Raw genomic sequence first — 19132 nt, forward strand, 5'->3', positions numbered from 1 at the left:
CTGGTAACCAAGGCAATAAATAAGAACATATATAAATGTCCCTGATGTGATACATTTCTCTATTGTTTCATCTGTAAATATCTGCACTTCCTAATGACTATATTATCGTTTTTTAAAAATGAAGTAATATTTGTTTATCTTTAAACAGTAATTCATTAACAACTTGATTCATATAATAATGTGTGGGTAAATAATTTCAGTACCTCCGGGGAAACTGAGCTGAGAACGCAGGCAGCAGCAGTGATGTAATCTCCGACTAGCATGGTGAAGCCCGGAAGGCCGAGGAAGAAGAATCGTGGGGAGCAGGAGCGGATGATAGTGTTCAAAACATCCTGATGACAAGAGTAAACACGGACAAATATGAATAAAACAGATATTTAACAGGAGGCTATGCATTTTACATTCAAACCGTTTGATTTAACCTGAATATAAGAAGCAACCATCACCATACACTGAGCAAAACTCAATAACTTCCAGTACAGTGTCTTAATGGTAAGTGGTATTTTTTTGCATTTACTATGGGTAAGGAGGGAGTAATAAGGTAGCAGGGAAAAAAGCTTTTCCCTCCAACAGGTAAGCTAAGCACGCTAAGTGTGTTGAGGAGAGTACAGCACTCAACCGTGCATGTCACCAAAGCACAGAAAAAAACAGAGTGGAGAGAAAAGACAGAAGAGAGAGAGAGGGAGAGAGAGGGGAACAGCAGATGGATAAGAGGGAGAACAAAAGACCTCAACTTTCATGAGTCACATGTAAATACACACACAGGCAAACCTGTAATTAAAGCCAGAGACAAGGTATTGTTTTGCTGAGGTACAGGCGGCTCAGTGGCAGATGGGTGCTCTTTCAACATTGACATATGCTGTACTGCAGAGGGCTCTACATAAACTGCTCAAGTATGTACACGGTAATACCATGGTAGACACAAGAGCGTAATGGCTTTTAACAAAAAAATGTGTATATTTAGATCACAATGCAAAGAGGTTAGTTTTTATTTTTATAAAGAAAACAACAAACAAATACAAACACAGCAACAAAAAAAGATTGTTCCCTCTTCCATCTGAGACATGGGTGTGAATATATGTGTACAAAGGCAAGGTCCACGCTCGAAACACCTGCCGCCTCGTCCATAAACTTGTGCAAATCGTGCAGTGCAAACATCAGCCCTTGTTTTTGTAGCTGAACTGCAGGGCAACTCCGCAAACACGCAATTTACACAGACACACACTCCACACTTATCTGTGACGTGTTATCACCTGAAGGTTTGGTAAATAAGGAATGCACACGAACAATGGAGAAATCCAATGTACACGGAGAGGAAATCAACAGGAAGTGAAAGTAACATGATGTGCATGTGGAAAATTGGTGGGAAGAGCTTCAGGATTGAGGGTCTATTTTACCCTCATTTTGTTGGTAATTGACCTCTGCAACATAATGGGCAGTGCAGACAGAGGTAATTAGTATGTAGCAAACTGTTGTTTGATTGCCTGAAAAGAGCATTTTACAGAAAGCCACAAATGTAGAATGCAAAGTGTTTTTTCTATTGTATGTGTAAGTAGAGGGAACCCTGATTTGAGGTGTTTGTGTGTGTGTGTGTGTGCGTGTATAGAAATGGCAATTCATCTCTGCATGTGGCTCTGCGGCTGCAATAGGAATGGCCCCGGCCTCAACAAAAGGTGCATTAACGCAACTCTGAACACAGCCACCTCAGGCCTTTTCATTTGGCCTTATCTCCAGGAAAGCATACACTGTCCACCTGCCGAACCCTGGGGTGACAGGGTTCATTTCAGCATTACATCACTTTCCATCTAATTTAGTGAACTTGAGCGTCACCATGGAAGTGTGGGGGTTTTCCCCCCTGACGGGCTGTTTGGAAGGAATATAATCCACCCACATAACGATAAAGGTGAAAAGTTTAATCAGCAGTTATGTTTGTGGCTCTGGGGTCAACTGTCACATTATATCTTGCAGTGCATAAATTATATCTGTTTTTGCTGTGGCAACACAAGGAACACAGTCAACAAATCTGGAGACACTGGTGAGGAATCACTTAATATAACATATTTGTCTTTGCAGACTGTCCTAATAAACATGTTTTCTTTCATCATAGCAATGAACAAGTGCAATAACAGGCAGTGTAAATAAAACACTGACAAAACCAACTACTGAAGTCCAGACTGAAAGCCTATTAGATAGATTACTGCTATTGTGTTATGATCATGCCTTTATGGGACCAGTGACCAGGGAGTGACAAATAGTCAGGACAATAGACCTGACCTTGGCACTCATTTCCCCTGGAGGGATTGTCCTTTCCAACTGACAGTTATTTTCCTTTGAGCTTAGTTAATTATAACGGTGAGGATTTAGTTTGCGATTCCTCTTTCTGTCCGTAGAACATGGTTAAACATGGTTTAACCGGAAAAAAAAGCCAATAAGGTTAGGGTATTTGAATGCAAAATACAAACAATAAATACTGTCTTACAAGTCAGCTGAAAACGACATATTCTACCCACAAGTGACCAAAAAGGCAAAAAGCAATATAAGAAAAAATAAAATAAAAAATTATATATACTTATTTACTAATTTTGTAAACCTGCATGTGCATAATAACATTTAAAAACAATAATAATGATGAAAAAAAAAAAAAAAAAATTCATATATGTCCAGAAAATTTATGTTTTTTCTATTTTGGATGAGGTGGGGGTTGTGGGTAAAGGCAAAGAGGAAAGAGGAGGGGTATAGTAAGAGCCACTTTCTTATGTTAAGCAGGCGTGCGGCTGTCCTCTATTGTGTGGCGTGAGGACTCTTTTCTTCGGCCAATTTGAGCATGCTTCAGTGGCCAGCCTGGCTCTGGCCCCCTGACGCATTATACAGAGCCACAACAAAAGCTGGAGAATGTTGCCTCGTCCCACAGTGTGGCCCCCCTCATTGCTCTACTCTACGCTATGTTCCCCAGACTCCCCTCCCGCTCCTTCACACACACTCGTGTACACACACACGCAGGCAGGGAGGCAGGCAGGCAGGCAGGGAGGCAAGCAGGCAGGCAGGCAGGCAGGCAGGACAGCCTACTCTGGGCCCCTGGCCAACATGTCAGTCTAGCGGAGTGCGACAGACGTCAATCCTTAATTAATCACATATACACGGCAGGGGCTCAAAACATTATTTAACGACATGGAAAACATTCTAACAAGCTTGTCGCACTGCCAAGGTGCAATAGAAACCAAACCAGGAGGGCACTAACACACACACACACACACACACACACATACACACACATACACCCCTTAACACACTTTTATCCCTGTCCTTTGTTTTGGGACAATCCATTCATCTCCATTCAGCTTCAACCTAAAGGAATAGAGCAAGGCCAGATTTAAATATCAGGAAAGGTGCGGCTAAAAGAGGGGGCAAGAGGAGACGCCTTCATTATTACCCACCACAGGTTGGCAAGTGGGAAAAAGAACCCCAATGATAATACAGTTCAGCATTATTATACTGAGCCTAGGTTCCTCCCAAAATCACCTGATTCTTACTGACGTGATCATGTACTGATACTCATTTAACAGATTAACACGAGTCACTGAGTGAAAAAAAAAAAAAAATAATAACACCTCACATAAGAAAAAAGCTAATAATAAGTTACTAAATAGCAAATTAACCTTTACTATTTGCCAGTGTTTCAAAAGGGCCCATGTAAAGGTGTTGCATGAGTTTGACTAGTGCCCCATCTAGTGCTGAATAGATAGAACAACAGGCTACTTTACTGATGCGCCACCTGCTGGCTTTACCTGGTCATCACTGGAGAAGCCTTTATGTAGGATGTAGAAGAGGTGCACCAGGAAATCACTGTTGGGGAGCACATCCTGGTGCCTGGTCATCATCTCACAGATCAGCTTGTAGGCCTGCAGCTTGCCAGCCTTGTATTCTACTGGCAGCATGGTGGCCTATGATAAAGAGAGAGACAAAAAGTTTAGTTTTAAAAGACTTTGATATTGAATATAATGTAAGCAGCGACTCCGGTGGATTATATGCCGATACCCTGAAAAGCCAGGAGGCCAACATTCGGAGTGGAGGGATGAACGCAGGCTGGGGTGGAGAAGACTGGTTGTCCACACTGATCCCAAGGTTGTCCCGGATCTGTACACACATGTAATTATGTTATGTACAGGGTATATGCAACTTTTAATACTTTTTAAGACACTCTGTATGTGTAACCCTGTGTTAATGAAATTACAGTAAACTGACCATGGCAATAAACCCCTACATATGTATGTTATCCTCATTTGAGATTAAAATCCTTCATAAATGTAGATTGTTGCCTCTCCACCTTACCTTGGCCAGCTTATGCCAAAGATCGTAGAGGTAGGAGAAGACCTTGGCGTGGATTTTTGGGCAGCGGATGGTGTTGACGTCTCCCAGGATACCCAGTATCCTTCTCCAAAGGACAAAGGCTGAATCAGCATGCCAGCCAGTCAGGGTACCACCAGCAATGATGCTGACATCATCAGCCAGGCACTCACTACTGTCTGCATGGTCAGAGAAAATGTTTGGAGTGGTATGAGTGACAGAATTAATTATGTTAATAACACCCATATTTGTGGCTGCTAGTACCCAATACAAAGTGAAAGAATTTGGGATTCGGTCAACAACAGCAGAATATTTTTGATGGAAGCATTTTCAATGTTGAGACTTATTAATATGCAAAATATCAATAAAACATCAAGGCCTTTCCTGTTTTTGTCAAAGCAGTTGTTGACCAAATACAGAGTCCCAGCATATTTTCCCAAAGGTGTCCAAGTGCTAAGATCTTTGTCTAATAAAACCGATCACCGCACTAAAACATGTTTGGGAAACAAGCATAAGTCTCATGCATTGTCTAAAAGAATTCAGGTTGAACTGTGGGAGGACAGTGCCACCTAGTGGGGAGCAGAGGAAATATGGGGAATACAGGAAGGGACACGAACATGGAAAATGAATGTAGCAGATCTAAGGTTTTTTTTAATCACCAATTTCAAATTGACATATATATGTAATTAAGAAACTAACCAGGATCTGCAAAGTGTGAGAATGAAAAAAAAAGTAAATACAGAGATGGGAGATAAAGGCTGAAAAAATATAGAGCAGATGTAAATGAGGTATCTATGGTCTGTGTGATGAGTAGCAGCTTGAGAGCAGTACCCAAGTGGTGAGGCATGTGCAAGACAGACTGATGCATGGTGTCGTCCAGGGGGTAGTCCCGCGGGCACTCTGTGTGCACCAGCAGGGCTGGTGAGGCTGGGGGGTTCTGGGGGTAGTGGTTGTGGTGGTGGTGATAGGTCGGGGGGGCAGAATGGGAAGGGAGGGCACAGTCAGGACCTAAAAAAAAAACGACAAGGGAAAAGGGATAAACCTGGGCTTCAAGGAGGGAGTAACAACAGGGACAAAAGAAGAGTGACAAATCCATGATGATCTCCGTGTCAGACAACACACACACAAAAGGTTACAGACAAGGGTTGGGGAGGGAGGAGGTGCAACAGCAATTGGCTGAAATCATTACAATTAAAGGTTATTGGCTGTTTGTTAATATATGGTGTCATTACTGCAGATACTCTTTCCAGCGGATTTCATTGCCTCTTCCCACATAGGACTATTGTAATCCATCATGGGTGAGGTTAGTGGAGGCATGAACTCTTCAGATGAATTGGACACATATAATATCTCTCCTCTCTGCTGGATGTCTATTTTATATTGCTCTATTTAATTCAGAGCTTTTATAAAATCAACAATCTGTCTTCTATGAATAACCTTATTATTAATCACAAACACATACACACTGACGAACACATGGAAAAAATAAATAAATAAATAAACGTAGAATGCTAAGTTTAATTATCTATTTTGCAGTACTGGGCACGTTTCCATGACGACTGACCACAACAAATCGTGCGTGACGTCATGTTTACCCGACTCCGGATTGTTAAAATTAATCTCTAAACAGAGGCACAGGACTCCGGTGCGGAGTCAGTCTGGTCAGTCGTCATGGAAACTTGTCAATGACAACTTGCAACGTTGACGCCGATAACATGCCCAGCACTACTATTATGCTTTGATTAAAGACTGTGTAAAGATTTTCTCCTCTTCACACATTATATACGTTATAAATAGTAAAATAGTGACAGAGAACATGTGAAAACACTGTGGAGTAAAAAAAATTACAGAGTAAAAACTGAAAACCTCTCTCTGGTCTTCTGTTCAGACTCAGCAGGAACTACTGATAGAGAAAAATGGTGTTAGTTGCTCAGAGTCAGACGAGTTCCAGTACCTGCTAGAGCCTCATTGTGACTGAGCAGCAGACTCCCCTGACTCTGGGGGTCAGCCGTCACATCCATGTGGGCCGACTGCGTGGACTGAGTGTCAGCCTCCTCGTCAAACGCATGCCAGGTAACCTCCGCTTCATTAAGGTAGCCATTGGATGTCTCACTGCTTATACTCTCACCTGGGTAGAGAAAGGACATTAAAGATACTATAAGGAGGTAATTGCAGAGGAGTAAAACATATACCGCCCAAGGTAAGTTAACATTAAGGTAAAGTAGTAATTAAACAGTGAATTTTTAACACATCTCTTACTTTTCTCTCTGAGCTTGGGCCTCATGTAGTTTGCGTGTCCCTCAGCATTACACTCCGTCTCAGCAGCACTGCTGCTCCGCCGGATGAGGATCTAGAACCACACAAACGCTCATTAAAGAGGACATACGTGCATTTATATAAGAGCATTGTAAAAGATGATTCTCCTCACCACTGGTGGCTCGGTGCTTTCTCTCCTGCCCTCAGACGTCCTGCTATCTGAGCCACAGGATGTTGGGGAGTAGTCCCTCTTCTGGGCTGAAGTGCAACAGGAGAAATTATAAAGAGTTATCTTAAAAGGCTTAAAGGGTCCTTCAGAGTAATTGGTGAGGCAAGACTAATTTTTGAGGGTTAATTGTGGATTTAGGAACAGTTCCTCTATTGATAGGCCAATTATTACTTTTCCTCTTTATTGACCTTAAATAAACATTATTAAACAAAACATACCTCTATTTGATCATTTTAATTTGCACCACAGTGTACAATGACACTTTTATACGAACTAAATATTAAATAAAAGTTTGGATTCAAAATTATTTTAGAGTTTATTAAGTTTCTGAGAACAAAAATGCATAAACACACAAATGAGTCATTATTAGCAAATAATAATAATAATCCAGTATAATCTGTCTGCTTCTGGTTTTATTAGACATGCATTTGAGAAAACAATGAATTAATTGCGGAAATTGAGGAAATCATCTGTGTATTTTCATTAAAAGTGTTGAAAAATAAATAAATAAGGGGATTAAATTCACCTGGTAATGTTTCAGACAGTTGCTGGGTGATGTCGGAGGTGCTGCTGCTACGTGGCAGGGGGCTGTCCCCAGCTCCGAGCTCCTCCTCACCCCCACATTCTGACAGCTGACATTCCTCCACATCTGACAGGATTAAAGGGGGCACGCGGTTAATCGGTGGGGTGCACATTCACAATATATCTGAAGGTTTGACACATTCACGAGGACATTAAGGAAGATACGGGACATGCACGCACATGTAACGGTGATGCAGATACTACATCTACACAATGCAGGTACATATGTTTTTAATTCACATCACAGTCCAAGGTTAAACATAAACCTCTGCTTCAAATGCTGTCATCATGACACATACAAAAAGTGACAGAATACGACAGATGAACGCAACAGTCACAAACACACAAACGCATGCAAACAAAAACTTTACCTGAGAGTCTGTGAGAGCAAGCAGAGTTACCAGAAGAGATACCAGGCAAGAAAGAGCTCACAGTGTGGAGCAGCATAGGAACACTTTTAGTAGTGGGCAAAGCCTCGTATAGATGAACGCAGTTGCTGATGGACTGGCTTCGCTTAGCTTCCATCAGGGAAGGAAGAGCAATAAATGAAAGGAAAAAGAACGAGACAGTGGAAAGAGAAAAGAGGCAAAGGACAGTGTTCAGAGTGTTGTAAAGGAAGTTGCCACTGACTAATACATCTTTTTGAGCAGGAGCACAAACAAAATAAAGCATCAAGGTGTCAAACGTTGACCTGGACGTGGTCAACTGCAGTAGATGTTGAGATATATGAGAGAATATGAAAGCAATTCCAAACCAATATCTGCTTAACATAACATAAAAAATATAATACCAGTAAAGTAAGTCTGCTGGATGTAGTGATATTTACAAGTTCTGTTTGATCCAGCATTACACTGTGAGGACTGTATCTCTTAAGAGTATTTTGAGGCATATAACGAACCTCATGTATTGTTGACCTCTGCCAGTTTAGCTGGAGTTTGTTTGTTTGAGTGTGTGTATTTGTCTGTCTGATGGCAACATAACTCGGAAAGTCGCGGACAGATTTGGTTGAAATTTTCCCGAAATGTCAGTCTGTAGAGTAAGATGTGTATAGATCAAGACGATAAGGAATCTAAAATGATATTTTGACACACATTTTGGCTTTAACGTATTCCGATTTTGATTTTGCCCTATTATTAATTATTCAAACCAGCTCCAAGTTAGTCTGTCATCGGGCAAAAGAGACCTCTCTACAAAAAACGTTTGTCTGGCATATCAGGTGTATCGGAATCTGATAATTACTGTTTTTTTATTCTCATCAAAAGCCCAGTGTTACACTAAATCTGCAGTGACCTGGTTTCTGATACTGGTGTACTTATTATTCTGCGTTTAAGAAACCAAATTAATCACACACTGACTGTCATTAGATTTTTATATAACTTATCTAGCAATCAAAACATAATTGTCCTGCGACATACAAAAAAAGAAATCAATATATCTTTCTAAATAAAAACTGGTAAAGGTGCACCCAAAAAACATTGCAGCAATGGCAGAGTTGGATTAACAGGGTCCGTACTTGTAGAAGCTCAATTAGCATCCGGTCTTTCTCTTCGTTATAAAAACAAGATGTCGCAACAATATTATTATTTTGTAATTGCACGCATAAATTTAGCCAAGTTTTCGATGATGTGAATGATGATACCATTGTGTCTGGACAGCACTTCAGTGTTAATCTCAAAGAGGGCAATGAAAGAGGGACGTTCGCTTCTCTGCTTTCAGCACAATTTAATTATACATTTAAGTGGGAGGGAGACATTGTCCCTGCTACAGCCAGTTCACCGCTTCCCATTTATGCATATTAATGAGCACTAAATACACTCTTAATGAAACTATCAAAAACTGCCAAGCAATTGATGTGTGGGCCTTGTCTTGAGGAGTAGGGAGGAGGACTGTTGGGCCATTGAAGATCAATGTGGGAGAAATCCAATTAGGCCGAAGAAAGGGACGGGAATTTGCAACTGTTGTGTCTAATGTCCATCTTTGCTGACGCACAAATAAAAACAGACTAAAAGGTGCATTAAACTGGATGATGGATTATTATTAGATAACTAAATTAATCGCTCTATACAGCTAAAAAATCATTAAAACTTAATTGGTTTGGTTGGTGGACAAAACAAGACATTTAAGAACATCATCATTTTAAGTTTTGGGAAACACTAATCAACATTTCACAACATAAACGAGAATATAATCGATTATTATCACAAAATAAATTATGGCTGCTTCCACAAATTCCATCTTTTTGGAATAATGTTGGTCGTGCAGTTTCCGCCTATCTCTTAAAAATCTTTTTGGTGACATGCAAGAAAGCTGTCACCAAATGTTGGCTTCAGACAGGTTCATAATAATTGATAAATATATACATTCATTTGAAAAAAAAAAGACCTATAGCATTCGCTTAGAGAAAAACAAAGGGGAAAAACATTGGAGCAGATGGGTCTGTCACTTTGGAAATCAAGATGAGGGTTAGAGACTTATGTTTGACCCATAATCCCTATTTTTATCTATTTTCCTTCTTCAAACTACTTTATTTTTCATTTACATAGTGTGTTATTGTTAGTACCTACTAACCAAGCAATCGTTTTCTTTACATAACGTCAAAAAAGAATTAGTCACAGCCCTACATAAGACACTCCATAAGTGTATCTGAATATGTGTGAGAGAGCGATATATAAATCCTGAGACTCCATAGACAATATTACATCCCATCAAGCTCACCCTTTCATTGCATTAGAAGAAACTGTAAAAAAAAAACGACCTCTGCCCTTTACTCTACACTTTATGAGTCTGTCTAGATCAAATGAAGACAGCTAAGGCAGCTGCTGTTACTTCACAACTGCTTTCCAGCTCAACTCATAATCAGCCTGCCCCATTCTCATCAGATAAGTGGTTGTCTACAGAGTCCACACTAAGCTAATGACAATCAGTGTCCGGGAGGGGGGGGGGGACGTCTCTGACATGCTGTCATGGGATTGTGCTGTGCTGTGTGCCCACAATCAAGCTGACATGGAAACATGTTGACATTGGCCAGTGACATATGAAGGAAACAATAAGGGGCCATCTGCTGGTCTCTTTGTCTTTGGTGTTGGGCCTTTCAACAACACCTGGGCTTGTGCACACATGGACCTGTCTTAAGGCTTTCACTTGATGACTCTGATAAAACTACGGTCTGATGTTTTGCTGCGGGGAGGTTATCACTACTTGTGTTGTTGGCTCACACAAAGGCAGCAGATTAAAACAGCATGGACATAGAATAGTATACACATCTTAAGGGGATATATAAACCACCTCCTTTGTGTTTTATTTTGGCCTGCTTTGATGGATTAGTAACACACAGGGCACACAACAATACTGTTATCATTAGTATTACAGGTACTTACCAGAGGCTTTCTGTCGCACATTGTTTCGGGCCTTCTCCACACCAGGAGCTCCTGACGTAGTGGCCGAGCGAATCCTCATGGGCTCTTGGACTCCAGACGCGCCCTGCTCACCCTGGTTCCTCCAGCTCAGAGAGAAGGAGCGAGCCACAGCTGCTGCCTTCTGGGAGTCCTGGATCACTCCTGACACGCAGAGACAAACAACTTCTGTTGAGTACTGCGGTGGCCATGTACATTTGCAATTAATTAGGGTTTAGGGCTATCAAAACTTTACCGACCTGCAAAACACTCACTGTCAAGGCCACACTTTAAATGTTAAACATTTCTTTTTTTTGGCAACAACCACCGATAGTATAAATAAAGATGACACCCTGGCAGACAACAGGACATACTGAGTGACTCAATTACTTATAATCACATTGTGCCAAATGTTCTGCCAAGTGACTAAGAAATGAATTTAATAAGTGTAAGCCCTAAGCAGTTATTTAATAGGACACGTCCATGTCCATGTGACATGGCCATTAAGTTTGCATCATTAAACATCAATTCAGTGAATCCATTACACGACAGTCGACACAGATCAGTACTAACATTATTTGTTTCCTCATGAGATGATATATGGCTTAAATTAATCTAAAATACACTGATCTGACATAAAATTGAAAGTTGTCGCTGATTGATGAGTTTTCACATACTGAAGCAAAAAGCTTCATATATTCGTAAAACAAATTGGAAAAGTTGCTTGAAAGCACGTTTCAAGATACATTTAAACATGTTTTAACCCAAATTGCAGCCGTCCCACTTTCTAGTATCCCCTTCCCCATCTCACCACGTCCTCTCTGCCTCTTCTCCTTCTGTTCACTGAGTTTGTCCAGCGGCAGGTTGCCCATGTCCAGGCCGTAAACGCAGCGTGCCAGCACAGCCGTCAGCGAGTCCATGATGCTGGCCCACTCTGTCACCAGCTCCTCCCAGCAGGTAAGAGAGGACAGCACTGCCAGCAGCTCGTCCCATAGCTCCCGGGATATAAATACGCACAGGTTGGCTCGCACCCATGCGACGATGATGGTCTGAATGTGTGATGAGACAACGGCATATCAATCACCATCTACATGCAGGGTTGCGGTAGGAAATTTCACCCTCTAGTAATTTGGGACAAAACATGGTTCACATATAATATAATATGGTGTAGTTTTTTTTTTTATAACCCAGAGAAAGATAGATAAATAATAGGATCGCAGACCTACCCTGAAGAGGATTGATGCTAAACTTTCAGCAAAGCTGTCTTTTCTTTGGTTTTCCCGTGGCCTCTTCATCACCGACTCTGTGATCCTCAGCAACACCTGCAGCATCTGCTCCCTGCACAACACAGACAAAGCGAAATCATATGAAATGACACTTCACAGTGAAACCTCACAGATCTGTATCTGAATATCCAACTGACCATGTCTGTGTGTTCATTGTGTGCTCCATGATCATATGACGGTAGATGCTGAGAACGCCCTTGCACACCTCAACCTGGTTGTCCAGCAGTTTAGGTACATCCTGGCACGGCTCCAACAGGAACACATTAGATGAGTTGGTCAGAAACACCTGCACATATCCGTGTATGAAGACACAGTTAATGATGTGCTGTCAGGACATACATTTATATCTAAAAAAAACAACAGAGGCAGACCTGTAGTGTGGGCTGGATGCCAGCCTTAATGTCCTTATTCGCCTCCTCGGTGAGAAAACCCCGACTGATGGCGCTGCTGAAGGAGTAGGTTCTCCCCCAGCTAGAAGTCCGTTTATGTCCGTGAATCTCCATCTTAAAGAAGACAAGGTAAATATGACACAACATATAACAACAAAGATACAACTTCCATGTTTGTTTGCAAAAACAATGGTCTTAGTTTTGGTTAAATTGTATATTTCAGTATATTAAAGTGCTTGAAACTGACCTGTGCATGCATGCTGTTTGTCTCCTTGCTGAGTATCTGTTGGGGGCCGACATCCACCTCATCTTCCTGGGATCTTTTTTCAGGCTCCGTCATAAATCCGGGCCTCTCCTGCAGGAGCCACTTCCTGTACACTTTGATGACCTTCCTTGTCGCTGATGCCTCGCAGGACGGCAGCAGGAAAGCCTGAGGAGAGAGAACAAGGACATTTTACCTTTAACTCCTGCAGAGTTTTATTAGTGGCCTGTGTGTAGAAAGGAGTTATGTCAATAGACAGCCAGCAGAGGGCAACATTGTACGTGTTATGAAAGGACTGCCATCCAGTCAACATTATAATCATGATCCAATATAACTATACAACAGCTACAGAGCTATTTAATTTCAGAATTTCAAATGTGACCCTACTGTACCTGGTGGAAGACCTCGTTGACGAAATTCACATTGTCCCTGGTGGACAGAAGGATGGCATGCACCATGTCATAGACATGGCGGTGCTCCTCCTCAATGCTACACAGACTGGAATCGCTGGGCCGTCGCCCTGACAGCGTGCTGCTGTTGGAGTGGCTCTTCTCAGGCTCCCCTGCTGGGCCATTCATATCACCATCTGATGCCTTATCCTTCTCCTGGCTGCTACTGCCTGCAGTGACAGTCTGGCCCACCACAGAGAAGAGACAGTGGTAAGTCCTTGAGCATGGTATAGGGGGCGTCTAAGCACAATCTAATAATTGGTCACAAGAGTCTCAATGACCATAAAATCCAAGGATTTGATTTGAAGTTATAAATACAGTCCTGTACAACACGCAACACATAAACACAGCAACTACTCAGAGGTTTGATGGCAACTCTACATCATGACTATCTCCTCCCTCACAACGACAGTTTGAGAAATAAACAGAAGGGCAGTGGTCATCTTCACCTGGATGAGTTTGGGAATGACCTCTGTGCCGTTGTTTTTAGTGCTCTGCGCCGCGGCAGCACTGCTGACATACTTCTTCTCCAGGAAGAAGGTGACCAGCCAGGTGATGAAGGCCACACGGGGTGCCAGGTACTGGTCCCTGGTGCAGAAGGTGCTCTCATTGTTCCGCGTCACTGGCACGTACAAAGGCTTCGGTCTGTGGTGTGGGAGGTCTGAGAGGAGTGAGAAAGGAATAAAAGATGATTTTCCAGCTGAATCTAAAGGTTTACTCATCTGTGAAGCAGTGGAAGATGAACATGCAGATGTTAATTGGACACTCTAAATTGACTGTAGGTCAAAATAATACTAATACTAATTAATATCATTATTAGCACCAACTGCCCCGTGACCTCATGTCATGAGTGAACCCCATATTTACACATTTACTTTTGGACCAATAGTAAGGCTGCAATGATTAATCGATGATTAATTGATTACTAAATGAATCACCAACTATTTTAATAATAAATTAAACGGTTTCAGTGTGTTTGCTCCATATAGCAATGAAATCATTAAAACTGAATAATGTTGTTTTGTGGACAGCTGAGAACATCATCTTTCCACAGTGTGGGAAAAAAACAATTACCATTTATCAACATTTGCTCACATTCTATGGACCAAACAATAACTCACGAAAATAACAGACAGATTAATCAATTATGAAAAACACTGTCAGATATTTTTAACAACCATAAGCAGATATTTAAAGTCAAACAGAGATTTACCTTTGCAGTAGTAAATACAACTGAAAAGGCTTCAGCACAAACTTTAGATACATATATGTGACCTTACCTAATAAAGGCTTGTAGAGGTTTGTGAGCTTGGTGAAGGAGGGGAACAGGTGTGGAAGGTAGTACTTTTTGAACAGGCTGAAGAGAAACCTGAAGCCCGTGTTCTGGTTTTCTCTGTTCTTCCATTCTAAGCTGGATGCCTGGCAGACACAGAAAAAAAACCAGCACAAAAGCAGACAAGGTCAGGCGACAGGGAGAGGAGATGGTTCCAGCATCACTAAGACAGAGACAGTTTATGTTTTCTTTGTTTCAAACACAATAGTCGGGAAGATTCCTTTAAAAAAATAATAACATTTTTTTTTACACAGAAGCTAAAATGGTTTGGACTTTATACACACATTTACTGACTCCAACTTTACACACTTAACAAATGACACTGTATTTAGCTTAGGACTACACAATACTGTTTAAATCCACACAAGAAATCCAGTCCAGATTTTATAGAGACTCAGTTATGTCACCCCAATGTCAAATGTTGTGCAATCGTTTCCTCAGCTTAATTTGTTGTTACCTGAATGACCATATACTTGAGCAGGGTCTCGAGGATGTAACAGGTCTGGTCATCTGCTACTTTTTCTCCCGTCACAGCCGGAACCAGCGGGGTAATTTCCTCAGGTACCACTTTTGCTTCTCAGATTAACAAAGACATTGATTAACCACAGGAAACACAGAATATGTAACAAAATCTACAGGATTAGTAATGTTCACATGCAGTAGCATGCCTCACCATCAGGGGGACTGGAGAAGGGGTTGTAAATGATGGTGTCCAGCGTGCAGGGCCCTCTGGTGGACGGCACAGCAGGGAATCCTGGCACCAGACAGGCAAAGATAAGGAACTGCTCCTCAGCACAGTTGTCCCTCAGGGCCTGCAGCCACAGAAGGAAGAGCCGGATCCCCTCGCAGCGAATCTGGACAAGAGGAGATTTTGATGGGTCACTTTAGTGTTACGGAAAGCAACTGTGGCTGGAAATGATGTTTCATATCTGGTGGAAACAGTACCTTGAATGAATTTCCAGTGTGTAGAAGCTTTTTTAGAATAGAACCTAAGGGCAGAGAAAGAAAAGAGGCAGCTGTCAAAGACGTCTGCGGTCCAAACACACAACACAGGACGAACCAACAGCAACACAAAACTGGAAAAGGAGCCCTGATTGTCATCTTCATTGATTGACCTTGATGGGCAATCCTTACAAACTAGTGGGGAGAGTGGCAAGGCTTCACATTAACCTAATGAAAATTAACATCAGCTGGCAGCACCATGCATTCATGAAGGCAATCTGGTTTCACCATAATCAAATAAGACATTTCCCTGATTGCTAAATACCCTGGGCAGAAGAGGTCATTCCGTAAGACTAAGGACATGATAATCTGAAGACAACGCTGTTATGAGGGAATAACAGAAGTAACAGCGATTTCAAGTTCAGAATTGGGTATAAGGAATATAACTTGACTGAGTTCTTGTACACAAAGGAATACAAAGATCACAAGTTTGAACAACAGTTTAAGTTCCTTATTCTCTAACAGGGTTAAATCAATAAAATGTCTCCTCTGTGTTGTGTAAAAAAAAAAAGCAGATAGAGGAAAACAAAAGGTGTTTTCTTCAGTCTCAGTCAAGAGCCTGTGACCTTGCTATCTTCAGCAACAAGGGAGAAAACACTGAAAGTCATTAGCACCATTCTTGGTCAACTCTCCCCCACCACAAAGAATGTGTTATGGGAACTGAAATGTTTTCAACAATGTTGCTTCAGAATGTGGGGGGGGGGGCAGGAATATGTGAACGAAAATGTTAGGTCTTAGGAATTCAATTAAAACTCAGGTATGGTAAGAAGCGATCCAGCTACGGCCACATTGTTAGAGCTAAAGTACAAAGTGACGGCACAGCATCGTGCCCACAGAGACATGAACTTATGAGTGACAAAAACATGTCTCTGAGATCGGGTAAAGGACCATGAGGCTGTTTAAAGCCTGTGATGATTTTTTTTTGTTCAGTGATTAAGAAAAAACTAAACATTTATTTGGGAATTCATTCATTTTGAGATGAGTCTATATATTTGGAATTAAGAGCTTGATGGAGGGCTCGATATCTGCTCTAAACCTGGACTGTTTAACTGCCAGAGGCTGACAACAACACTTATAATGGAGGTTCTTGTAATGTTTATTTATTTATTTTTAAATCGCGCAAGCATAATTCAATGACTTATTTGCATTTCAAATGAAGTGCTCATTATCATTTCTCATTTACATCCACTCCTCAGACTAATTATTTTCTCTTCATTATGGAAGGCTGGGGCGTGGTGGTGATAGTTTTTCATCACATCCATTGTATCCCATATGACCTTGTGTCAAGGTCACAGAGACATAAGGAGGAAAAAAACAAACATTTGCAGTACATGACAACCAATCGAGCGTGACAAGGAGACGAGGACAGTAATAGGACATTGGTACAAAGTCACTACTAATGTTAGTAATACATACCTATACTGTGAAACTGCCATCGGCTGTAGATTTTCTCAGGCAGAAGCTGTAGAATTTTCTGAAGAAGGAAGAAATAATGATTGATAAGAACTAGAACGTTCTTCACCCTTGACTTTGTTTGTTTCTACCAAACACAGTACACATTGTTGCTATTACGAGAAAAGAGGTGACAACACACCCTCATCAGGTTCACTTGCCAGAGAGTAAACGTTTCTTGTTAAAGGGGACATATTATACCCTATTTCTCCAAGTTAACCGAGTTCCCTGGTGTCCTAATGATGTGACATGCTTTGGTCAAAATACCATAAGGATGAAGCACCACAGCAGTTCAATCACCCTGCCAAAACAGCCCTGTTCAGAACGCTCGGTTCTTAAGGGACAGGAAATGACATCAGCCACAGAGGCTACTGGGCGCTAACAGCAGTTAGCATTTGGAAAAGTGATCAATTGCAGGCTCTCGCAGGCACATTGCCGTCATATATAAAACATATCCACTGGACAGATAAATCCTCTGAGGCTGGAAGTTTGTTTAGGACTCTGTGCTGCACTGTGGAGAGAAGAATAGAACTTTTTGTGGACTTTGCAGACTTCCAGTTTTCAGAAACCGTTGTCCCGTTGTTTAATGCTTGTAAAAACACTGGTTGTGTAAAATAGCAAACCTACAAAAAGGCCTTTTAAGGAAAAGATAGACATGATTTAACTAACTAATGTATTACTAATTATCAGGTCACAAGCTGCAACAACTTTGATCATTTTAACAGCAAAAAGATAAATGGTAAATAAAACCAAACTGTATTTGCTGTATTAGTATTACCAACCCACGGTTTTATTTAGTCTTAGTCTTGCAAAAACATGCAATATGGGCATGAGATAAATTGGACACTCTAAATTCACCATGAGAGTGAATGGTTGAATGGTTTATCTCTATATGTGGCCCTGCGATGGACTGGCAAACCGTCCTGGGTTCTGAAGATTTCACCCTGAGCTCCGCCAATGATTATGTTTTTAGTTTTAGTACAGACCAAACTATTCATCAAAAGGAAATATATTACAACTCAAATAGTTGTTACCACAGTGTCACCTTATTTTAATTCTGAAAAAAAAAGTGACTTTGCTTTGGTAATTGGAAAAGTGCAGTATAAACTTTTCCAACCTTTCTCTCCACTTGGCCTAACGGGTCTGCAGATCTCAGTGACACGGGACGGCACTGAAAAATGTCATCACCTCTCCAACAACCGCTTTACAACTCAATTAGAGCGCCCTAACCTTTCAGCAGCCAGTCATTATTCTCGAAAGCAGCACCGGGTTAACTGGGTCCCTCTAGAGAGATGAAAAAGCCCTGAGGACGGCAGATGTGTGTGTGCATGCATGTGTGGCTGGTTAATAGTAAGTGCACTTTGAGCAATTGATACCCCAATAGCTCACTTCTCATCAAATCCTAATCACTGACCCAATAAGACTTCATGATTACAATGTAGAGGTCAAGTCTGTCTTTTACTGTGTTACGCATGCAGCTCTGACCCACTCAACCACACCACCCACTCTGATCAGCATGATAAAAAGCTCAGCTGCCACTGGTAGTGAGAAAGTTGTCAGTTTTTGTACAATACACATAATAAAATTTAAATTATATAAACTTAAATAATAAAGTTATAAAAAATACACTACCGTTCAAAAGTTTGGGGTCACTTAGAAATGTCCTTATTGTTGATGGAAAATTAATCAGAAAAACACTGTATACATTGTTAATGTGGTAAATGACTATTCTAGCAGCAAACATCTGTTTTTTAATGGAATATGTACATAGTGGCCCATTTCCAGCAACCATCTCTCCAGTGTTCTAATGGTACATTGTGTTTTCTATGGATGATTAGAAACTTATTGGATTACTATAACCTGAATTGGCCAGAAAGATGAGGTGAAGACATCATATATGGTTTATTCCTCAGAGCTGTGTGGTGGTCCAAGACTCATCTAATGTATTGAGTGTTTCAGTCAATCAACAACTGCCTTTCTCCCACATGCTCTCCTCCATCATTAACTTTTCTCATCCTGTGAGACTAAATCCCTGTCATTATCACTGACACTGGAGATACTGATAGACATACACATCACTTGGGGGGTGGGTAGTGGGCTGCTGCTGGATCTATGCTGCTCAACTTCTCTCTGATCCCCAGATGTGATGATACGTG

General features: G+C 41.2%; 1 protein-coding gene across 1 annotated transcript in view; it reads right to left on the reverse strand.

The window, feature by feature from the left end:
- Positions 1-19132, reverse strand: part of ralgapa2 (Ral GTPase activating protein catalytic subunit alpha 2) — a gene marked incomplete at both ends in the record, with an annotated part of 76627 nt that overhangs the window by 39777 nt on the left and 17718 nt on the right. Inside the window, 23 exons of the mRNA XM_083907903.1 lie at positions 204-332; positions 3786-3941; positions 4036-4134; positions 4330-4523; positions 5176-5352; positions 6299-6472; positions 6604-6694; positions 6773-6858; positions 7356-7478; positions 7783-7929; positions 10789-10968; positions 11615-11852; positions 12030-12141; positions 12227-12375; positions 12461-12592; positions 12726-12908; positions 13133-13372; positions 13639-13850; positions 14470-14608; positions 14980-15095; positions 15196-15376; positions 15468-15511; positions 16941-16998. Of these exons, the coding sequence (XP_083764029.1) occupies positions 204-332; positions 3786-3941; positions 4036-4134; positions 4330-4523; positions 5176-5352; positions 6299-6472; positions 6604-6694; positions 6773-6858; positions 7356-7478; positions 7783-7929; positions 10789-10968; positions 11615-11852; positions 12030-12141; positions 12227-12375; positions 12461-12592; positions 12726-12908; positions 13133-13372; positions 13639-13850; positions 14470-14608; positions 14980-15095; positions 15196-15376; positions 15468-15511; positions 16941-16998 (3360 nt within the window). The remainder of the gene's footprint in view (positions 1-203; positions 333-3785; positions 3942-4035; positions 4135-4329; positions 4524-5175; positions 5353-6298; positions 6473-6603; positions 6695-6772; positions 6859-7355; positions 7479-7782; positions 7930-10788; positions 10969-11614; positions 11853-12029; positions 12142-12226; positions 12376-12460; positions 12593-12725; positions 12909-13132; positions 13373-13638; positions 13851-14469; positions 14609-14979; positions 15096-15195; positions 15377-15467; positions 15512-16940; positions 16999-19132) is intronic.

This window comes from Microchirus variegatus (assembly GCF_963457635.1).
Source record: "Microchirus variegatus genome assembly, chromosome: 21".
NCBI lineage: Eukaryota > Metazoa > Chordata > Actinopteri > Pleuronectiformes > Soleidae > Microchirus > Microchirus variegatus.